Genomic DNA, 24,186 nt, shown 5'->3' on the forward strand with positions numbered 1-24,186 from the left:
TCTTCCGTTCTCAGCAGGGTGAGTCTGTGTGTCAGAGGGTGCCTGCACTCTGTCCAATCCACCAGCAAATCACTCTGAACTCACCACGTGCTGTGTCCACGACCTCCTCAATCCTTCGGGTGCTAGGCAGCTGTTCATCCCTCACTGGAATACTCCAGTAAGTTTTCCTACCTCCCTGCTTTCAAAAGTCTTGTTAAATTTTCTTTCCCTGCCCTTCACTGTGTTGCATTCTCAGTTAACATCCCAGAGATGTGTCCTCTCTATATGAGAAGCCAATGTGTTGTTAATTATAAATATTGCCAGGGGTGCGGACTTCAACAAACAGGATAATTAGGGCCGGACGATAAACGCCGGCTGGCCCACAACAACTGGCCCTTTCCCCCAAGTAAACCTGCCAAGGCGCGGCTGGCCCACAACAACCGGCCCTTTCCCCCAAGTAAACCTGCCAAGGCGCGGCTGGCTCCCCTCCACCGATTGTGAACAAGCCGTGAGGCACCAAACGCCCCTCACCCAACAACAAACTGATCAATGGGAACCGCGTCCTTCCACGCCGACCAATTGAACGCGGCGTTTCTTCACCCCGCCGCCTCGGGGCGGACAGAAGGAGGGCGCTGATTGGCTCCGGGGAGTTACCTTCGAACGTTCGCAACAGCAATCGGCTACAGTGGTTGCCAGTCAACCCTTTGTGACGTCAGGGCGGCGGACACTTTGTAGCCGCGCCGAGTGTTGGTTACACAATCGTCAGGTGTCTCCTCCTCCGGCCGAGACGCACCAGCCCAGCGCTCTTCCCCCATCCGCCGCTCGGACCCGACTCGCTCCGGTATCTGCCATGGCCCTGATCAAAGCGACTCGGAAGCTCCTGACCACCGCCAGGTTCTCGGCAGCGGTCGGTTCCTTTCGGGCACAGGGCACGGCGAAGGCACTGAGAGGTGAGAGGACGTCTATTTATAGTGAGGTGTCAGCGTCCAGGAATGTTAGTTGTGTAACTTTCTCGGCATGGATGGGGAAGGGGGAGGTTTATGTTCGAAATATGGGTCTTAAACGTAAACAACACGTGAAGGGACGAGAGGAGAGTTAGCTGTGGTTAAATGGGAAAATGCATCAGAAAGTATAGCAGTGGCAAGCAAAGCCTAACATCTAAAGAAATAACGCTTAATTTGCAGGAAAAGAATATATTTCTCTGAGATGCAAAAAAATCCAACAAGAAAAGTGGTCCATTTGTGACTCACATGAGAAATTCAAGAAGTGTTAAAGATGAGGCTCAGAAAGTTGCCAGAAATCGTGGTAGGCCTGAGGATTGGGAAGAGTTGCCTTCGTGTCTTTTCCTCAGAAGTCAGCAGAGGAAGACTGGGAGATTGATCAAGACAGGCAAAGCAAATCCTGGGGAAGCTATCTGGGCCCAGCCCATAGATGCAACCATGAAGCTGGTGTGCCAGCATCTCTACTTTCTGAGAAGTTTAAGGCGATTTGACAGGTCATTGAAGCCTCTGACAAACTCCTACAGATGTACAGTGGAAAGAATTCTGACAGTTTGCACCACGCCCTGATGTGGGAGCTTCACTGCACAGGAACGCAAGAGGCTACAGAGAGTGGTGGGATCAGCCAGTTCCACCACGGGTACAGCTCTCCCCACCGTCAAGGACATCTACAAGAGGCGATGTCTCAGGAAGGTGACATCCATCATCAAGGACCCCCACCATCCGGGCCATGCCCTCTTCTCGATGCTGTCATCAGGCAGGAGGTACAGGAGCCTGAAGACCCACACCTCAAGGTTCAACAACAGCTTCTTCCCCACTGCCCTCAGGATCTTGAACCCACCTGAAAAACCCCAATACTACCTCGGACTGTATATTTTTTCTCTCTCAACTTGCACTAGTGTCGTTATCTTTGTTCTGTTGTTTGTTTTGCACGTGTGTTACGTATAATTTATGTTAACCTATATTCGTCATCCTGTAATGCACTGTACTGCCGCTGCAAAAAGCTACCTTTCACAGCATTTATACCCCGGGTGTGTGTGCCCATGACAACAATAAACTTGAACATTGTAAAGTACGAGTAAAGCAGCAACAAAGACGGACTATAAGAGCTTGAGAAAAGGAAAAGACACGAGGGCAAACGTGGGTCCATTACAGACAGACATGGGACTACATACCGGGAATGAGGAATGGCAGAGGAGGTAAACCACTACTTTGTGACTTTTTTCAAAGGAGAAAACTTAAGTAATCTGCCAGAAATATCAGAGAACCAAGAATCTCAATGAGAAAGAGGAACTGCAATAGAACAACACACATAGTGCTGGAGGAACTCAGCGGGTCAGGCATCATCTATGAAGGAAAATGAACAGTTGACATTTTGGATCAAGACCCTTCATTGGGACTCAGTGACCCGCTGAGCTCCTCCAGCAATTCTTGTGTTGCTCCAGATTTCCAGCATCTGCAGTTGTTCTTGTGACTGCAATGGAACTGAAAGCTTCTGAGGGGAAAGTTGAATCACCAGGGCATAGTAGGTAAGCACTGGTAAATAGGATTAGTATAGATCGGTATGATGGTCAGCATAGACCTGGTGGGCCGAAGGGCCTGTCTCTGTGCTGTATAACTCTGAAACTGAAGAAAATAAGTATTAGTGCAAAAATAGTTCCGGAAGTTGGTGAGAAGTGAGGGGAGGAGGCAGTGAGTAAAGGCTCTTGTGCCTGTGTGTGTGTCTGCGTGCTGGGTGACACTATGTGTGTGTGTCTCTGTGTGAACGTGTGTGTGTCTGCACGTGCCAGGTGGCACTGTGTGTGTGTGTGTGTGTGTGCGCGCGTGCGCACACCTTTATGTGCAAGCATTAATACCCATGTAGCAGAGTGTTGTCTCCGGTTCCAATGGCCATCCCAAGGTAACAAAACCAGGGGCAGCAACTTCCATGGCACAACATGAAGTCTGGGTCCTGAATGTCCAGGCCCCGGCGACAGACCTGAACACTGTTTATTATCGCGGCTCAGGAACTTGGATGCTTTGACATCATCATTGCTGCACTGAGGAAGACAGCAGGCAGGAGACAAGGTGGTGGGCCACCAGAAGAGGAACGCTGTCCACGTGAAGTGAGCTTCACCATCAGGAATGACGCGCACAAAATGCTGGAGGAACTCAGCAGGTCGGCCAGCATCTATGGAGGGAAATAAACCGTGGAGTAGGGAAGGAGGTGGGGGACCAGGGGGAGGGATGATGCCCACCATTGGGCACATCTTTTCAACCCCCCCCCCCCCCAACTTTCCACAGGGATCGGTATCTCTGTGACTCCCTTGTCTACTCATCCCTCCCCACCCATCATCCTCCTGTCACTTACCTACCCACCCCCCACCCCACTTACATCACCCACCCCCCCCCACACCTCCTCCCCTGCCCCTACACCTCCTCCCCCACCACCATTCAGGGCCCCAGACAGTCCTTCCAGGTGAGGCAGCGCTTCACCAGTGAGTCCGAGGGTGTCATTTATTGCATCCGGTGCTCCCGATGCAGCCTCCTCTACATCAGTGAGACCCGACGCTGATTGGGAGACCACTTTGTTGAGCAATTTGCTCTGTCCAATGCAAGAGCCAGGATCTCCCCATGGCCACCCACTTCGATTCCACATCCCACTCCCACACTGACATATCCGTCTATGGCCTCCTCTACTGCCACGTTGAGGCCAGACACAGATTGGAGGAACAACACCTCATGTTTGCCTTGGGGAGTCTCCAAGCTGACGGCCTCAACATCGATTTCTCCAACTTCCAGTAACCCAACGCCTCTGTTTTCCCTTCTTATTCCCCCCTTTGTTCTCCCTCATTCCTGTGGCCCCCTCACCCCTTCTCTTTCCCCTCCCTGCCCTCAAGACCTGCCCATCACCTCCCTCTGGCTCCCCACCTCCTTCCCTTTATTCCAGGGTCCACTGTCCTCTCCCTGTCGGATTCCTCCTTCTTCAGCCCTTTGCCTCTTCTACCTATCACTTCCCAGCTTCTTGCATCTCCCCCCTCCCTCACCCACCTACCCTCCCCCTCCCCCTTTAATTCTGCCTTCTGCCCTCTTCCCCTCCAGTCCTGAAGAAGGGTCTCGACCCAAAACGTCGACTGTTCATTTCCCTCCACAGATGCTGCCTGACCTGCTGATTTCCTCCAGCATTTTGTGTGTTGCTCCAGATTCCATCACGTGCAGAATCTCTTGTGTCACCAGCAGGAATCTAGTCTGGCATCTCAGCAATTCAACCCCTCAATGCCTTATGAAAACCTGGCCCACCACCAAAGTGGAGAAGGAGCTTTTGGGATGGTTTTGAGGATCTCGAGGCCATGCATTGTGCCTGTGTGAGAGGCAGAAGGATGCGCAGCCTCGCGCACTACCCTCCTGTCCTATCTGTGGATGAGTCTATTGTTCCCACATCAGCCACTTAAGGATCCATGAAACCAGAGTGGCAGCAAGTCTTCCTCCATTACGATGGACTGCCTGACAGAGAGAAGGAACCGCAAGGACCTGATGATGTACGTCACAGAGTTGTGAAAGAGGTGGCTGTAGCAATAGTGGATGTTCTGGCTGTCTCCCTCTGAAATTCTACAGATTCCCGTGCAAATCTGATAGTAAATGTGACCCCACTGTTTAAAAGGAAGGGTCTAGGATGGAACAGAGTCAGCATGGTTTTATGAAAGGAAACTCTCTAATCTATGGAGTTCTATGAGGATGTGACTAGTGTAATAGATGAGGGGGAAACCGGTGAATATGGTGTGTTTGGAGTTTCAGGAGGCTTTCAGTGAGGTCCCACAGAGATTGGTTAACAGAGTTGTTGCTCAAGAAAGCAAAGAGCGGGAATAAACTGATCTTTGTCAGAATGGTGGGCAGTGTTCAGTGCGGTACCTTGGGGATCAATGCTTGGACCCTTGGTCAAGGTCTACATCAACAACTTGACTGAGGGAACCAAATGTCATTTTACCAAGTATGCTGTGGAAACAAAAATTGAGATTGTGAGTAGGGAGCAGGATGTGAGGATACGCCAAAGGAATATGGACAAAGTGGGTGGGCAAGAACATGGCATGTGGATAATGTAGAAAAATGTGAAACCGTCCACTTTAGCATGCAAAATGAGAAGAGTTTTTAATTGTTAAGAGATTGAGTAACGTTGATATTCAAAGGGACCTGGGTGTCCTTGTATCCAAGTCACTGAAAGCTAATGTGTAGGTGTAGCAAGCAATTAGGGTGACAGATGGTACGTTAGAGGATTTGAGTACAGGAGTACTTTTGCAATTATATTAGGCCTTGTTGAGACCTTGCCTGGAACATTAGGCACAAATGTGGTCCACTTACCTATGAGATACACTTGCCACAAAGGGAGTGCAGTGAAGATTCACCAGACTGGTTCCAGGGATGGCGGGTTTACTGTCTGAGGAGAGACTGAGTAGCCATCTTAGTGTCACATTTGAATCCAAGTTGATTTTATGGACCTCATCCACACCATCCCTATGACTAGAATGTTTCTATCTCCAGAGCACCATCTGCCCCTGTCCTGCCTCTACATTTGCTGCTGAAGTCCTTTGTTACCCCTGGATTTGATGAACCCACTGCACTCCTGTCTGGCCTCCTTCATTCCAAGATCTGTAAACATGAAGTTATTGGAAACCTTCCTGTCTGTGTGTTGAGCATCCAGTTCACTGATCACAATGTGCTTCCAGTTAACCAAAGTCTTTTTTAAAAACTGTCATCCTTGTTTTTAGACACTTCCTTGTTCTTGCCCCTCCCTACTACTGTGACCTCTTCTAACCCTTCAACCCTCTGAGATACCTCCACTCCTTGTTCTAGGCTCTTGTCTTTCCTTGTGTTTAATTGTTCCATCTTCAGCCTCCAAAGTTCCAAGCTCTGGAATTTCTTCCTGAAATCCATCTTCCTCTGGAAGAAATTCCATAAAACCTGTCTCTTTTAGCAAGACTATGCATCTTTTTGCGTAGAGTGTCCTGGGGGCAGCCCGCAAGTGTTGCCACGCTTCTGGTGCCAACATAGCATGCCCACAACTTCCTAACCTGTCCGTCTTTGGAATGTGGGAGGAAACCGGATCACCCAGAGGAAATCCATGCAGACACAGGGAGAACGTACAAACTCCTTACGGACAGTGGCCGGAATTGAACCAGGGTCGCTGGCGCTGTAATAGTTTTATGCTAACCACTACTCTACCAAGGAAGCATTTTGAATTCTCACAGCTTCGAATTGCGATGAAGTAGGAAGTGCTCCTGTATGACAAGCCAGCGAAAGGATCTGCTTCTGTGAAGTGAGACTGCAGTAGCTCAGCGGTTTCCCATCATGGGTGAGCACCGTGACCAGACACGAGAGGTGCTTTGATTTGGCCTTTTGCTACTTGGGTGTTTCTTTGTGGAAAAGCAAAATCTGTTTTGTAAATGAGTAATCTGACCATTTAGACTTGGCAAGGAGAGATTCTTCTTGCTGGATGTGGGAAGTTTTAAAGTTGCAGCACCCCCCAGAAAGCTGAGGATGGTCTGGACCATTCGGCCCATCTTGCCCACCATTTCATCATCATGGCTGATCTGTGCCCTTCACGGTCACTTCACTGTGTGACACAGAGGTTGCGTGTTCACCCGTGCTGGCACCTGGGAAGGTTGTTAATTCCCACAGACTCCTCGAAACAGCCCTCCGTTCATGCAGGATTAGATCTTTCTGATTCATTTATGAAGCAAGTAGCTATTGATAAACCTCCCAAAATAATGTAGGAATATGGTATTAGAAGGTTCTCAATTTTACTGACCCCTAAATTTTAATTACTAAAGTAAAAGGTTAAATCGGTAAGGTACTTTTTTAAGAAGTGGAATTTCATTTTCTCTTCTCTCAGTCTGAGCTTCAAGGACTGTGGAGGTTTGAGGAACTTCCTAAATCTGCAGAAACTCCCACACAAAAGTCATCTTTCTCGGATTAAAGTGGGGAGATCTCAAGTTACTGTAGATCGGCACTGAGATCTTTTCAAACTCCATGACTGAGAGCAACAGCACGTCAGAGATGGAGGTCTTGGCCTGCTGCTGTGTTCTGAGGTTCAGGCCCTTCACTGAGTCATTCTTCTATAACTGGATACAAAGGGAAGGTTGTGGCTCCAGTGTCAAAGCCAATGGGATTTTCAGTTATGAACTGCATCGTCGCCATTAGGCACTGTCTTTCTGTTTTCACCTAAACCAGGAAGACCTGCTGATGCTTTTTCATCCTGTGGAAGTTTAAGACCAACTTAGTCATTTTTTTCAGATTAAGTTGGGGAGATCTCAGGTTAATGCTAATTGTATACTGCTTTATTGGGAAATCAAATGGTGTTCACACTGGGTAGTGTGGTGGGGGAGTCCTTTCAATCACTGGAATATTAACAACTACCCTTTCATCCATTTTGTTGTCATGAGCAAGCAGATACACCTGGCTCCATTCTCTCCTGCCCTCCACACTCTCAGACTCCCTTTTATTCCCCCCTGCCCCTTTCTCTGCAACTTAACATTCGTTCTGCCTGTAACTTTCCTCACTTCTGACAGAGTTAACATTTCAAGCCAATGAAGTTTCTCTGTAGATACTACCTGACCTGCTGAGTATTTCTGGCATCTGCAGAATTGATGTGCATTGAATTCCTATGACATGAAGTAAATATTAAAATGCAGAAAATTTAAGCTGACTTTTTACCATCTTCCCACAGAGAGAAATGAAAAATTTGAAGAGATGAAAACCTCAAAGTGTAAGTCATGTGATTTAAATCTGATTACACTGCAAGGATATTCTTTCACGAACTTTGTGATTTAATTTTGTCTGTGATCTGTTTTGAGACTATTGTCATTCCAATAAACTTATTTCAGCGATTATTTAACAGATTTAAGACAAGGCACAGATCAGAAGTTAATCAGGCCTGGAAAACCGAGTATGAACCCTGGTGTTACTGTTGCTCTCGGGTCAGGAGGTTTGTTTGGCTGTGTTCTTTTATACTGGTCTCCCTTCCCCAGCAGCGGCCGGTGTCCAGTTTGACTGGCGAGATGCCCTTAACCTGGAGGGCCAGCTGACAGAGGAGGAGATCCTGATCAGAGACACTTTTCGTGCGTATTGCCAGGCAAAGCTGATGCCCAGGATTCTCATGGCAAACCGAAATGAAGGTACAAACTCCGAGCCATGGTACAGTTCAGTTTGTGTTGTGTACGTCCAAGTATTCTTTACAGGCAGAACCCAACTCAATGTCAAAGTCGAGTTTACTGTCATATGGATAAGTACATGTATGCACGGGTACAATGAAAAACTTACTTACAGCAGCATTACAAACACACAGCATCAGATAAGCAGCATTCACAAGAAAAAGCACAATTTAAACACTTTTTTTTTACAAGGAAGAACACAATTAGAACAAAAAATAGTCCATTTTGAGGCAAAGTGATCAAAGTGGTCATAGTGTTGCTAAACTGCAGTGATCAGGGTTGTGCAGGTTGCTTCAAGAACTGGTTGAAGGGAAGTAGCTGTTCCTGTACCTGGTGGTGTGGGACTTCAGGCTTCTGTACCTCCTGCTCGATGGGAGCTGTGAGAAGATGGCACGGCCCGGATGGTGGAGATATTCAATGTTGCCTTCTTGAGGCAGCACCTCCTGTAGATACTCCCGATGGTGTTTCTCCCAATTCAATTCTCAAAACTCAAGCAACTCTGTTCTATTGTCAACTACAAGCTAAAAGTGAGAAACATCTTTAAGCATCACAAATAATATTAGCAAAAAAACAACTTCAAGCCAAAGGATACACAGAGGCAGGTGTTGAGAAGTACCTTCGAAGAGAGGTAGAGAGGCTGAGGTGTGTAAAGCTTCAGGCAGTTGAAGATGTGACCATTAGTGGTGGCTTGAAGGGATTAGCAAGGTTGCGGTTGGGGGAACAGATCCATGTAGTAGGTGGAGAGGGGAAAGGCACGGAAGGATTGAGTACAAGTATAAGAATACTAAAGTCTAGACATTACTAGACAACGAACTGACTGTAAGTCAGTGAGTGCAGTGATTGTGATTTAATGGGAGGTGCTAAATATTTTGCCCAAAGGTTTGGAAGGAATAGTTGAGTCCTGTTTGGTTTGGGTGCTGCAGGGAACTGTACATGCAACTAAAGCTCTAATGATGGGAGCTAATTCGCCCAGAGTGAGGATTTTATGTTCAGGTGACCTACCATTACTCTACCCTGTGCACGTTAGATTGAGCTGTAGACAGTAATGTGAAAACCAACTGTTGTTAATCTAACATTCTGTTTAATTATATTGTCCATATTCAAACAAGTTTCCTATTTTATGACGATATCTATATAACGGTTTCCTTTTTTCTATCCTCCCCCCAGTGTTTCACCGTGAAATTCTACAGGAGATGGGAGAGTTGGGAGTATTGGGCTCCACAATTAAAGGTAACACACATTCAGATCCTGCTTTCTCCCTTTGGGGATCAAAAGAAGATCTAAACCTTGAGCCACTAAACAAATTGTGATGACAACTTCTGCTTCTTGTTTCTCAAGGGAGTGTGAGATGATTGTTTGAAGGCAGTTTGACCTCTGATCTTGACCGCTTCAGTAATGGAATCGGGTGTCTAACAATAGATTTTGTTTGCAGGTTACGGGTGCGCAGGGACCTCGTACGTGTCCTACGGACTGATTGCACGGGAAGTGGAGCGGGTGGACAGCAGCTACCGCTCAGTGATGAGTGTCCAGTCCTCCCTCGTCATGCATCCGATTGCCACTTATGGCACAGAAGCACAGAAGCAACTCTACCTTCCAAAGCTCGGTCAGTCACCGTCCCTGGTGTTGTCGACCCCACAGGTCTGCTCTAACCTGCCTTAATGTAATCACTTGTCTTGTTTTTCTGCCCTTGCTTCTTCGTAGCCAAAGGGGAATTACTCGGTTGCTTTGGTCTAACGGAACCAAACCATGGAAGTGATCCTTCGAGCATGGAAACCAGGGCAAGGTTCAACCCCAGCAGCAACACCTACACCCTGAACGGATCAAAGACCTGGTATGTGCTGCTGTACCAATTACTAATACAGAGGTGGGTGGAGGGTGTACAGACTTACCATTGATTACCTAAAGTGCAAGGGTTCACAACTCATACAGAATACCTCCTGAGATGTGAGGTGATGAGTTTCTGAGTCCCAGACTGGGGGTCCTACGTGGAGTGCTGGTCCAAGGTTCTCGTGTGTCCTGGGTTTCAGTCATGATTTAAATTCTGTTTCCAAGACCCACCCCAACCCTACCGCTCTCAACTCTGTCACCCGATCCCAGGTCCTTCCCTCCTCGTTGCTAGCGTTAGAAGCCTTTGTTCTGGATAAATTGAGACTTGGCCTGTGTCATTTCACAGTGTAAATGGCTTTGGTTCTTTCAAGACTTAACACAACCAACCAGTAGATGCCTTCTCTCTGTTGTTCCCGAGGCTGCAGTGCACAAAGGGGGGTCTTCAAAGAAACTCTCTACCAAGGATGTTATAAAACTGGAGAACTGAGATAGTTTCTGCCTTTGCACAGTTCAGGACGTAGATCAAATCCTAGAGAGGGCGCAGAAGGTGTTGTCAGAGCGGCACCGGGATGAAGGACGGTTAAATGCCGAGTATTTCCAGCACTCCCTGTTGTTATTTCCGATATCCAGCACCGGCAGTTATTTGAGCTCAGTGGGGAATATTCTGATGGGACATGACTTCGCAAAATAGTGGAGCAGGTTCCAGGGTTCTGTAGGGGACACGCCTGCTATTTCTCGTGGTCTAACACCACCACCAGAAGAGGTGTAACAGTTCAGGAAGATGGTTCCCCGCCATCTCGAGGGCACCGAGGGCCTTGCCAGCGATGCCTCACCCTGTGAAGTCAGTAAATTATTGTCCAGCCTCTCAAAGGCCTGGCCGAAAATCAGTCAATGTGGAGACAACTGGAATCCATATATAGCAGTTCCTGGAATTAGTGTAACACTCAGAACAATAGTGACAAGAAGTTATTTGTTTATAAATCAGAATTTTTTGGGGAGTTTCACTTCCAGGTTAAAGCTCTGCTGCTTTTCCCATCAGTAACATGGCCAGAGGCCAGGTGGGTTAATGACACTGTGGAGCCCAGAGAGAGCCCGGATCCTTCAGGTGAAATGTTAAACAAAGGTTTTGTAAAAAGAAAGAGAAATCGCTCTGATCCATTTGTTGGGAGTATAAGTACTGCTGCCAAGGCTGGTACTTGCTGCTCATCCCTAATCACCCCTGTGACCCCATGGATTTCTGTCCAGTGTCTCAGCCAATGTCGATCCCTCCTTTAAAACCGGTCATCGTCATTGTTGCTGACACTGGGTCCTTGCTGTGCTCTGGGATTCCAACGTCACAGCAGTGGTCACACTTCAGAAGGATTTCAATGGCCTAAAGCTCTTGGGATGTTCTAAGGACAGAAATAGATTTTATAAATGCAAAATCTTTTGTTAATCTGATGCAGTGTGGTACTGAGATACGTGCACAAGGCATGTGAGCAGCAATCCAGTTCCGGTAGAGTGGAGACACAGGAGACTGCGGATGCTGGAGTCTGAAGCAAGAAACAATCTGCTGGAGGACTCAGTGGGTTGAGCAGCACCTGGGGGGGGGGGCGGTAAAGGATTCAGCCCTGATGCAGGGTTTCAACCCAAAACATCGACAATTCTCTCTTCCACAACCCCACCACCACCGCAGATGCTGCTCGACCCACTGAGTTCCTCCAGCAGATTGTTTGTTGCTGCAGTTACAGCAGAGTCGAGCGCAGCGTGAGACTGAACCTTGATCTGTGTGGGGTGGGCGCTACGTTTACCCTCTGTGGGACCGGGGACGGAAGGAGCAGGCCGATTGAAAATGTCACCTTGTGAAGTTTATTTTCACCTGAATAAAATGAGCCTGTTTGCCCTGGCAGGATTACCAACTCACCGATGGCTGACATCTGTGTGGTCTGGGCCAAGTGCGACGATGGGAAGGTACGAGGTTTCCTGCTGGAGAAGGGCACGAAGGGTCTGACCACACCCAAAATCGAGGGCAAGTTTTCACTGCGGGCCTCGTCCACTGGGATGATTCTGATGGAGGATGTTGAAGTCCCTGCAGAAAACCTGCTGCCCAATGTGGTGGGACTCAGGGTGAGTTATTTCACAAGAGCAGTGAGATGTTTACGGCGATGGGCATGAGCCCCAGTGAGTACCAAAGAATAATCTGATGGCCTTGGATGGTGGGGTTGGGGAGTGGTATCTCTCTACTGACTAAAACCATGTAAATTCAGTAGCTGAGTGGCAGTTAGCACTGCTGCCTCACGGCTCCAGAGACCCAGGTTCAATCCTGACCTCAGGTGACGTCTGTGTGGAGTTTGCATGTTCTCCCTGTGACTGCGTGGGTTCTCCTAGATGTTCCTCCCACATCCTTGAACCTGCTCTTTGGTGAACTGACTGCTGTAAATGACCCTTTAGTGACAAAAGAATTGAAGGGGATGATGGGCATGTGAGAGAAAATAAGTTGCAGGGGTACAGGGAAACGAGGGCGGATGGGACTGAGGGGACTGCTCTCTTGGGAGCCAGCATGGAAATGATAGACCGAGTGGCCTCCTGTGTCATAGAAGTAAGGAAATCAGGCCACATTCATGTTGGAATTGTGGGAAAAACCCAGAAGTTTGTGTTCAATGTCAGATGCTATAATTTGTGTTTAAAATATTATCTGCACTCTTGTGTGGGGTCCCTTGGCAGCTGGAATCCACCCAGTTTCCATGAATCATAGAGCTGTACAGCACGGAAACAGGCCCTTCAGCTCAACTCATCCACAGGTTCTGTGTTTTGCTGTCAGGTACATTGGCTTCGCCTACACATGCAGGATATTTCAACGTTAAAGTGCTCGCTGAAAATATTCACAGTTCCAGTGGAGTCCCTTCACATTATTGTTGTAAGAGCCCAAACAATGGAATGTCGTATTCCTCAGTCAATGAGCTGAAACAAACCTGGGAGGCAGATCATTCATCTGGTGACTTTCCTTGGGGATCTGATCGCAGTAGCCTTATCTGGTGTGGATCAACAGGCATCCTCTTGGGACATTGTGTTAAGAGGACAATTGTGGATTCAAAGTCGTCTATCCCACCATTAGCCCATGGGAGGTGCTTTGTGTTGCACTTGGGTCCTGTCTCCCCTCGGAGTTGGGCATAAAGGTGCAGATATACTGGAGAAACAAAGGACTGCAGATGCTGGAAATCTGAAATAAAAACAGAAAATGCTGGAAATACTCAGCAGGTCAGGCAGTGTCTGTGGAGGGAGAGACAGAGTTAACCTGTCAGATCTACCTTGCTGTTGTCGTTGGTGTTCTGGCTATATCAATAGCTCAAGGACATTTTGAAGGAGATAATTTGATCTTATCCGACTGTTGTCGTGTACAAATTGGTTGCTACAATTTGTACAATCCAACACTAACCAAATCTCAGTACGCCTTTGATGAAAGCTTCATGCTCTGAAGTCATGAAAGGTGCTCTGGAAATACAACATTGTGCTTTCTTTGCTTTAAATGTTCCTGAAATTATTGTTGCAGAATGTGCACCAGTGACCTGTGCTTTTCTCTTTCTATTCAAACTCCACTAGTATTGAACCTCGGACCAATGTGCAAGTGGACAAGCCCAGGATACATCTGAGCTCTGGACTGTGAATTTTGTAAAGGTTTTGCTTCTCTTTTACTCTTCCAGGGTCCCTTTGGGTGCCTGAACAATGCACGGTATGGAATTGCCTGGGGTGCCCTGGGAGCTGCAGAGTTCTGTCTGGAAACTGCTCGGCAGTATGCCTTGGACAGGTAAATCGGAAGGGAAGGCTGGGGGAATGTGACTATTGAACATTGCAGGGACTTGAACCAGAATATCTCTGTTAAATTCCACCTTCCATTTGCAGCAAGTGCTTGAAAGGAAGAGATGGAAGCTGCTCTGGGCACCCTTGGTCTTGCTTTTGCTTTAGGTGGTTGTGCCCAAGGTCTAACAGTGGGGCAATACACCCACTCTTGATGTTGGCTCCTCCACATTCCCTTGCCCTTGGCCCCCCTCTGGTGCTTTGTGAGATTTTCACGGTGATACACAGCAGTCTATTTCACTACCATTCATCACCGATCCTGAGCCTGCCCAAAAGCAGCATCTATATTATCAGTCAGTGGGCCTGGAAATTCATTCTCCCCTCGTTGAGTCCGTCTGTTGCTGAGAAACTTGGGTCAAACCTGGGCCCTTCCCAGTGCAAGGCCTCTGCTACTTATTTCTTTGTGCGAGCCTTGTCAGCCTGGTGCCTCTCTCTGCAGCGAGCTATTTGTGAAGTATGGATGGGTGTCATCTGGCTCTGTCTCCCTGTGGGACAGAGACTTGGCAAAACCAAATGCTGTAACAGCCTGCTCTCAAAAACCTTCTAGTGGTTTGTTGTAGTTGATGGCCATTTTGCCCATTATCCACATTGGCAAATGTGTGTCAGTGGGCTGGCTGATGTATGGAGAGATCCACGCTTTATCCAGAGTTATTGTGTTTTTAATCTGGACACCAAGGGATTCGGAGAATATGGGGATCGGGCAGGGAAATGGAAGCGGAGAAGGTACCTGGGGCTGGCGTGGCCCACTCCTGCTTGTTTCTTGTATTTTTATGTACTTCTAATGTTCCTGCATTTTTCCATTCAGTTGATGTAGTGTCCCTGTTTGGAATATTCCCCAGTTCCAATTCCACATCCAGGGAACAGGGATGCAAAGTTGTTGATTAGGGATCCCATCACACACTCCTAAACATGAAGTTGATGCTTGAATTTGGCATCCTGCTCGGCACAGACACTGTGGGCCGACGGTCCTGTTCCTGTGCTGTACTGTTCTGTGTTCTCTGACCTACAGCACGAATGAAGCTTTTGGGAAGATATGATTGTAATTAGAAATTGTCCTACAAATAGATGGGAAGGTACCTTCCTTCCACCCGTCACAGAGCAGGGTCAGAGAGTACTACAGCAGAGAAACAGGCCCTTCGGCCCAACTTGTCCATGCCGACCCAGGTGCCCACTGAAGCCAGTCCCATTTGCCTGTGTTTGGCCCATATCCCTCTAAACCTTTCCTATCCATGTACCTATCCAAATGTCTCTTAAATGTTATTGTACGTGCCTCAACCACTTTATCTGGCAGCTCGTTCCATATACTCACCACCCTCTGCATGAAGAAGTTGCTCCTCGGGTCCATTTTAAATCTTTCCCCTCTCACCTTAAACCTATGCCCTCTAGTTTTTGGTTCTGTCTCTAGGGGGGAAAGACTGAGTGCACTCACCCTATCTATGCTCCTCATGATTTTATACACCTCCATAAGGTCACCCCTCAGTTGCCTACGTTCCAACGAATAAAGTCCGAGCCTGCCCAACCTCTCCCTAAAACTCAGGCCGTCAAGTCCTGGCAACATTCTCGTAAATCTTCTCCGCACTCTTTCCAGCCTAGTGATGTCTTCCCTATAACAGGGTGACCATAAGCAACTGTCATAAAGTAGTTACCAGTACCTGCCTGCAGGAGGATTTGTGCTATCCCTTACTGTGATGTTCTTCAGGGCTTTTTTTCACCATTACAGGATTCAGTTTGGGGTTCCTCTTGCTCGTAACCAGCTCATCCAGAAGAAACTGGCAGACATGTTGACGGAGATCACGCTGGGACTCCAAGCCTGTGTTCAGCTGGGCCATTTAAAGGATGAAGATAAGTGTGTACAAATTCCAGCTCCAAACCCCATCAGACTGAGCAAGAGCAGAGTGCATTCACTCACCTGTTGACGTGTTATTTCCTCCTTTCCCCTTAGAGCCACGCCTGAAATGATCTCGATGCTAAAACGAAATTCCTGCGGGAAGGCTCTGGATATTGCTCGGCATGCTCGCGACATACTGGGCGGAAATGGAATTTCCGATGAGTACCACGTGATTCGGCACGTCATGAATCTGGAGGCTGTGAACACGTATGAAGGTGAGGGACCTCAATGTCCAGGCAGGTTTTGTGCACGAAAGCTCCCCGTTTTCCCCCTAATGCTGCTCCTCATACAAAATGACAAAGATTTGATTCTGGGGTACAGTTCAAGGCTAATGACCATAAGTAGGGGCGGTGCAGTCTGCAGCAGGTAGTACTGCTTTTGCAGAGCTCCAGTACCCAGGTTTGATCCCAACCTTGAGTGCTGTCTGTGTGGAGTTTGCCTGCTCTTGGGTGATTACATGGGTTTCACGCTCATGCTCCCATCTCCTCCCACATCCCAAATACATGCTGGGAGCTTAACTGGTTACTATAAATTGCCCCTACAGGAGGTAGGTAGGTGGGTGGCAGGCAGGGAGATGTGAGCACATGAGAGAGAATAGACTACAGGGAAGTAATTGGGGATATGGGATTGATTGGAATTGTCCGAGAACTGGCATTGCCTCGATGGGCGGAATGGCAGACTCCTATGTCGTGGCTTGTATGTGACTCCAGACCCTCTCTCTTGCATGCCCCAGCAGAACACTCGGTTGTACTTTTACTGCTGCATTGAAAGAGAGAAAGAATGAAACCCGATGAACCAGCATAGCTGGTGTTGAGCCAATTGCTTCTCACCTTTATTGTGGCTTCTTCTACTGATGCAGCTGTTTTCCTAAATGGACCATTCATCTGTCCTGCTGCCGTCCCTGGAGTCATGGTCACCTCACCTGACCGTCCCTCTCTGGATTGTCACTTTGCCATGATGGTTTCCTGCATGTCCTGTTGCACTCTGTGCTGGATGGGGCTGACACTAATTCCATGCTTGTTGTAACATCCTTCAGGGGATCTTCAGAGCTCTGGAACTGCCTCCACTGTGCAACCTGATCCTCTCCCACAGCACCTAACTCAACCTCTGCACTTGCTTCAATCCATACAGCAATCTATAAATAGCAAGAGTTTTATAGACATTGAACATTTCCCCAGAACATGTAGTCTCATCTTTGATTGGTATTGACTTTGTCGGATCCAATTGATATCACGTCACTGCAGTACCTTGTGTTAAACCTGTGCATGACACAGCTGTTTTTCCCAAAACTTCTGTGAACAGTTGTGCTGCCTTTTGAGATTTGTGAATTGTTATAAATTCCATCAACTGGAAAATAGAACAGTGCAGCACAGGAACAGGCCCTGTCTGGCCCACGATGTTGTGCCAATCTAATGAAACTAGTCCCTTCTGCCTACACGTCCATATCCCTCCATCCTCTGCATCATTGTGTGCCTATATAAGAGCCTCTTAAATGCCTGTCAGATTTGCCTCCACCACTACCACCCATGGCAGTGCATTCCAGGCACCCACCACTGTGTGTGTGTGTACAAATAAAAATCCACAACAACAACAACAAATGCCCCACACATCTCCTTTGAATGCCCCCTCTCACCTTAAATGCATGCCCTCTAGTATTAGACATTTCAACCCTGGGAAACAGATACCAGCTGTCTACTCTATCTATGCCTCTCATGATCTTCTATCAGGTCTCCCCAGGTTGACCCGATTACCCATAATAGACTTTCTCAAAACATCATCTCCTCTGGGACACCTACCCAAGTCCAATTCTCCAACCAACTTACTACTTTGCACTCCTTGTCTGTCTCTCAGTCTGACGGTCAAAGAATTACTTCAGTGTGCTTGTTGACCCTGAAGGTGTCATTTTTGTTCATCCTGTACCCACTTGCTGTGAACCCACGTGTGGAGCTATTGTGTTCCCATTTCCTGTCATCAGATCTTTCCCCTCACTTCCCTCTGCACTACGTCTCACTAAATTCACTGTCTTGCCTCCTCCCAGGTAGGTACCATGTTCTGGGCCGTCTGTTGTGAAATTCTGTGTTGGTGCTCGTGCTCAATCAACAGGGTGGCCTCAAGTGTACTGTCCTCCTTACTCTCCCTGATCAAGGTCCAACTTCTGCTTCCTTATTGTCTGACTACATGTACAGCTTGCCCAGCAGGACTATTCCATCAACCTGCACCCTTGCATCTGAGATTTATGGGGACCACTATCTTCTTTTTGATTGCAGACTTGCACTCCTGAGCACCGGTAGCATCATATCATCATTACTGGCTCTGTGGGCTTGTTCTCTGCTGGCACCTTCGAATTGTACCCTGAGTGAAAATACTTCATGTTATCAGACACTCTTCTCTGCTGGTGGAAATCTTGCATTATCCCTTGAATGTTAGGTCCACTGAATTAACTAGTAAATCCTTCAGTCAGCACACCAGGCAATCCTGCAATGCCTTGTCTGAAAACTGCATCTTTGTGTCTTTGACCTGACCATTACCTCTGGTCTCTGCTTGTTTGTGCCAAGTTTGTAAATCTGAAAAATTTCTGGTGTCATTTTGAAGAGTCCCATCAAGGTTTTCACTATGTCTTCATCTATGTGTACAGTGCTAACAGACTGAGCAACATTTTATCTGTCTGGCCCTACCACTAGCAGCAATTTTACCTTCCTTCTCTCACATCGCATTTCCCGGGGCTTGTATACGATATTGTTTGCCTTTGGGAATATTACCACTTGTCTCAAAAAGGGCAAATAGTTGGACCAGTCACTCACCTTGCACTGAATCATATTCCAAATGAATATCCTATTGTGTTGTCTGGACATGCTGATTTTGAGTTATACAGCACAGAAACAGGCCCTTTGGCCCACCAGCTCTATGCTGACCATCAAGTACCTATCTATACTAATCCCATTTACCAGTACTTGCCTACTGACGATTCAAATTTCACTTTCAAGCTTTCAATTCTATTGCAGGAATGGATAAGGAGCTTGTGAAATCTTGTCTAGTGGTGAAAGTGGTCAGTGGCAGGTGTGACTGCATCTCACATGATACCATAAATGATGCAGATATGCAGTCACTGCTTTCAGTATTAAATTTTGGTTAGCCTCTCTCATCGTGGGTTTGGATTTATTGAGTAAAGGAATAATAATGGAGGGGGAAGGTCATTCTGCTCAGCTTGAATCATCCAGCCACCTGGAAAGGCCCTACACGTTCTCTGCCACCAACACTGCAGTGTAGTTTAGGAATTTCTCCTTTCCTGTTCTGTTTAGGAATGCATTCTGTATTTTGATCAACATTTATGTGAAGAACATGCTTTCTTTAATCACTTCCAAATACACTATTTACCAGTTTGAACCTGTGGTACTCAGTTCCTGCGGTTTAAAGTAATACAGATTCACCTTCTCTCTCTCTCGCACCTCCTATAAGAACATCTTTTAGGAACCTGAGGGATAGAGGATACGGGCTAAACACAGGCAAATGGGGCAAAAAAACAAACTGATGGAGGAACTCACCAGGTCAAGCAGCATGGGTGAAAGAGAAGGGATAGTCAATGTTTCAGGTCGGGATCCTGCATCAGGACTGAGAGCATAGAGGGTAGATGGCCAGTATAAAGGAGGAGGAGGGGTGAGGCAGGAGCTGGCAGGTGGTAGGTAGAACCAGGTGAGGAGGGGGACAGGCAAATGGGATTTGTTTAGATAGGCATCTTGGTCAGCATGGACAAGTTGGGCCAAATGGCCTATTTCCATCAATATAACTCCATGAATCTAACCTCTTTTCTGAGCAGAAATGCCCAAGATTTAAAGGATAAATTACTCTAAGTGTCACTTCACCTTCAAATGTTTCAAAGGCACTTTGAATTAGATATAATCACAACAAATTGGTTGGGAGAAGAGTAATGATTGATGGATTGTGAGAGTTGTACCAGAGACCTACGTGCCATAGACACTGCTTGTGGACATTGTGCATCCACATTCACTATTTACCAACTAGTTGGGTTTTTATTTGCATCTACTTATGCACAGTTTGAAATGTGCAGCATTTTTCCCCGTAAGATATTGTGCAATCAATGGCCCTACTGCAGATAAGGATAGTACCCTACTATGGGTAGGATAGATAAGTCCCTTGGGTCAGTTAGGATATACCCCAGGTTACTACAGGAAGTGAGGGAAGAGATTGCTGGGGTGCTAGTGATTGCATCCTCCCTGGCCACAGGAGTGGTACCGGAGGATTGGAGGATGGCAAACGAGGATGGCAAATGTTGTTCCATTGTTCAAGAAAGGTAAAAGTGATAATCCTGGGAATTATCGACCAGTTGGTCTTGCATCAGTGGTGGGCAAACTATTGAAAAGGATTCTTAGGGACAGGAATTATGAGCATTTGGAGAAGTGTCGTCTTATAGTCAATGTGGTTTTGTGAAGGGTAGGTCATGCCTCATAAGCCTAAGAGTTTTTCAAGGAAGTGACAAAACAAATTGATGAAGGCAGTGCGGTGGATGTGGTGTACATGGATTTTAGCAAGGCATTTGACAAGGTTCCCCATGGTAGGCTCATCCAGAAAGTCATGAAGTATAGGATCCATGGAGAATTGGCTGCGTGGATTCAGAATTGGCTTGCCCACAGAAGGCAGAGGGTGGTGGTAGAAGGAGAGTATTTGAGCTGGTGGCCAGTGACCAGTGGTGTTCCACAGGGATCAGTTCTGGGACCCTTGCTCTTTGTGAATTTTTTTTTAATATATAAATGACTTGGATGAAGAAGTGGAAGGGTGGGTTGGTAACTTTGCAAATGACACGAAGGTTGGTGGTGTAGTAGATAGTGCAGAAGGTTGTCATAGGTTGCAACGGGATTTAGACAGGATGCAGAGCTGGGCTAAGAAGTGGGAGATGGAGTTCAATCTGGAGAAGTGTGAAGTGATACACTTTGGAAGATCAAACTTGAAGGCAGAGTACAAGGTTAATGGCAGGATTCTTAGCAGTATGAATGAACAGAGAGATCTTTGGGTCCAAGTACATAGATCCCTCAAAGTTGCTACACAAGTTGATAGGGTGGTTAAGACGGCATATGGTGTGCTGGCCTTATTACTGAGGGATTGCGTTCAAGAGCCACGAGGTAATGTTGCAGCTCTATAAGACTTGGGTTAGACCACACTTGGAATATTGTGTTCAGTTCTGGTTGCCGCATTATAGGAAGGATGTGGAAGCTTTAGAGGGTGCAGAAGAGATTTACCAGGATGCTGCCTGGATTAAGGAACATCCTTTATGAGGAAAGGTTGAGCAAGTTGGGTCTTTTCTCTTTGGAGTGATGAAGGATGAGGAGCATTTTGACAGAGCTGTGAGATTATGAGAGGCATAGACAGTGGACAGACTTTCCCCAGGGAGGTAATGGCCAATACTAGAGGTCATCCGTTTAAGGTGCATGGAGGAAAGTTCAGGGGAGATGTCGGGGGTAAGTTTTTTTTCCACACAGAGTGGTGGGTGCCTGGAACGCACTGCTGGGGGTGGTGGTAGGGGCCGATACAATAGGGTCATTTAAGAGACTCTTAGGCACATGGATGAAAGAAAAATAGAGGGTAATGGGAGGTGAAGGAGAGAGGGGAATAGATTGAATGGGGATAAGGTTTTTATAGGTTGGCACAACATCGTGGGCCAAAGGGCCTGTACTGTGCTGTTCTATGTTCTACGTACTAACAGTCAAAGATGGAGCATGAAGTGTAGACTGACAGCAAATTCAGTGAGTGTTGGGGAAAGAATCCTTTTGCAAAGCACAGGACAGCAATGTGGCTGTATTCTACTTAGAGCTAACATTTTCTGCTTCACTGCTTCATTCCTCAGGTACTCATGACATCCACGCGCTGATTCTTGGAAAAGCGATCACAGGCCTGCAGTCTTTCACAGTACAGAAATAATCCCAATTATTCAGCTAAGTGACTAATGGAAAAACAGCACCTTGTCAATTGTTTGTCTAGATTCATATCACTGGTTAAGATGGGTTGTCCATGTGCTGACATCTGTAAGCTTTCTAAACACTACTATAGAACCTTGAGCCCATGGAGCTTGTTTGAAAGAGCTCGGTAATTAATGCTCTTTGCCGTTACCTCATAATTGTCTCTCCTTCAAATATTTATTCAGTTTATTTTTGAAGGTTACTATTGAAAACATTTCCATTGTGCTTTTCCACTTCATAACTAGCTGTGATTTTTAAACAAAAGTCTAATCTCCTCCCTGTTTCTTTTGACATTTAATTTAAATCCAACATTTACTGCATGGAAATATCACAGAGGCAGCCATCTGACAGCTGCGTTGGTTCTTTTACTGGAGCTTTTCAGGACTGCTTCCGCTGTGTTTCCCCATATCCTCCTCTTTCAAAGTGAACAACAAAAGTAGCAGGCATTTGAATTTACTGCTTTTGAGCCAATAATTTGGAAGTTATACCTTGTTATTTACTTGAATCCTGACCCCTTCTTTAAACTCACTTGAGTCTCCTGAATTTGTTTGTGCAGGATGTCATGAGTTTGATCACCAAAGTTAAAATATTCCCAGAGAATGTGAATTTTCACTCTTCTGAGAAAGACTTCACACTATATCAACCGGCTGCTTAAATACCCATTATATGCCTCCATCTGTGCCTTCATTTTTAAATAGACACCTGGCTGCCCTCAAACACAAGTTATAAATTATGTTGGTTCCTCTGACAACAATGCACATCTTTATAACATAATGGGGGAGGTGTCACTTGTATTACTTGTTAACAGATCTTAGATTGCACATTAAAAACTAGAGATTAGTGATCGTATCTTCCAATTCAAAGAATGAATTCTGCCATCCCATGTAACAAACCTAGGTTGTCACACACTACTGGCCCTGATTACAGGAAACGGTTGCCAATGTAAACCTTATTGGTTTGGAGAGTACTGGGGTGGGTGGAGAAGAGGGAACTACATTAATTTCTCCTCTTCCCTCCACCCCCAAATCTCTTAACAGGGGATTTAGTAAAGTTACATATTTCCATCTGATAAATTTCTGAAATGTGAATCATTTGGTGTGTAATCACATTGACAGGAGATCTTGCTGAGCCAGCTTGATTCAATATTAGAATGGGGAAGGGCAGGTTTTTATTTTGGATGTGTAGCTGGCAAGGTCATAATTTGTCATCTATCCCTAACTGCCCTTGAATGTAGTAGCTAGCCACCTCCTTACACTGCAACAGTCCATGTGGTGAAGGTCCTCCCACAGCACTGTTGGGTAAGAAGTTCTAGCATTAAGTTCTAGCATTTAGCTGGTGAAACTCCAGCCATCATACCTTGCACAGTAGGAACATCACTGAGCTCTGTCTCTATGGATCTTTGTTAAATGGAGTCCCTCAACAGATGTACATTCATGTCAGACAAACAAAGACTGCCCATGTGGATTTATGGTTGCTGGACATGGAGACTTCTAAACCTGACAATGGGCGTTTGGTTACGGCAGTCCCCTTGCTTATCAAAGTAAAGCTGCATGTGGAATGCTTTGTGAACACGTTGCCTCTGTGACTGCCTAACCTGACTCCTACCTTTTAGAGATCTGAGAATTGAAGTTCATTGACAATTTTATACAATGTAAAGAAAACACTTCTCTGTGGTTATTCACCAACCAATTAAATTTATCCTTGCCAACCTGCTGCAAAGTCCCTCTTACCTAAGATTTCTCTGTGGTCTGTTTCCACACACAGATGTATAGAAGCTCCACAGTCTCTTTTGTTCTTAAACCTTTTCCTTCTGGGGAAAAATGGCTTGCCTCCAATAGCCACTCCCTTTCTTGGATAACAAGTGCTGACTACATGTAAAGCTGTGCACTGGCTGGCTCACAGCATGTCGGAGCTTGAGCTACTGTTACTTCCCATAAAATTACTTACATCTTCCTTCCAAAATGTTGCTTGTAAAGCTACCTTTGTTTTTATAAGCTATAAAATACAAGCCTAAAATGGGGATAACATGCAGTGTGTGATTTGGAAGAAAATGTTCTTTTGTAAATCTTGTACACATAATACATTTCAGCATGATTTTGTTGATCTGCAGAAGTAATTAATAAAATCCTCTTTTGTAGAAATGTTGCATTCACTGAGTTACCAATGGTCTACTGAATGCTTTTCCCCACCATACCTTCCTTGCTCTTTTTCTCACCCATCCCTATTCACCACCATTTCAGCCCTGAAATTAACACGTTGCACAATTTCGCCTTCAATTCATAAACTGGGGCTGGGACTTTTTCCTTTGCAATCAGGAGTCTTGCCTGCTGGTTGCACGGGTCAGAAATTCATGTAGACCTTTGGACTGTATGGTCAGGGTGTATATTGTTTCTGTGGGCTGAGTTTGGGGAGTGGGGCACGGCAAATGTATAAATGAGGAAATTTATGGATTGACTGGAGGATCTGGGGTGGGAAGGAATCTGAGGTATTTAATCTGATAGAAGGTC

The 24,186-nt window shown here is 46.4% G+C and overlaps 1 protein-coding gene across 2 annotated transcripts; it reads left to right on the plus strand.

The window, feature by feature from the left end:
* Positions 1 to 23,831, plus strand: LOC127584922 (glutaryl-CoA dehydrogenase, mitochondrial-like). 2 transcript variants are annotated; one of them, XM_052041939.1, is made up of 11 exons: positions 1 to 929; positions 7,678 to 7,716; positions 7,982 to 8,125; positions 9,329 to 9,391; positions 9,594 to 9,764; positions 9,863 to 9,992; positions 11,878 to 12,094; positions 13,669 to 13,772; positions 15,543 to 15,668; positions 15,765 to 15,925; positions 21,568 to 23,831. In XM_052041939.1, exons 1-11 carry the CDS (start codon positions 830 to 832, stop codon positions 21,639 to 21,641), a joined length of 1,329 nt encoding a protein of 442 aa, XP_051897899.1. In that variant the 5' UTR covers positions 1 to 829; the 3' UTR covers positions 21,642 to 23,831. The 2 variants fall into 2 exon arrangements, with proteins under 2 accessions (XP_051897899.1, XP_051897898.1); XM_052041938.1 differs by having other exon boundaries at positions 641 to 929; positions 7,979 to 8,125.
* The last annotated feature ends 355 nt before the right edge of the window (positions 23,832 to 24,186 follow it).

This window comes from Pristis pectinata, chromosome 31 (genome assembly GCF_009764475.1).
Source record: "Pristis pectinata isolate sPriPec2 chromosome 31, sPriPec2.1.pri, whole genome shotgun sequence".
NCBI lineage: Eukaryota > Metazoa > Chordata > Chondrichthyes > Rhinopristiformes > Pristidae > Pristis > Pristis pectinata.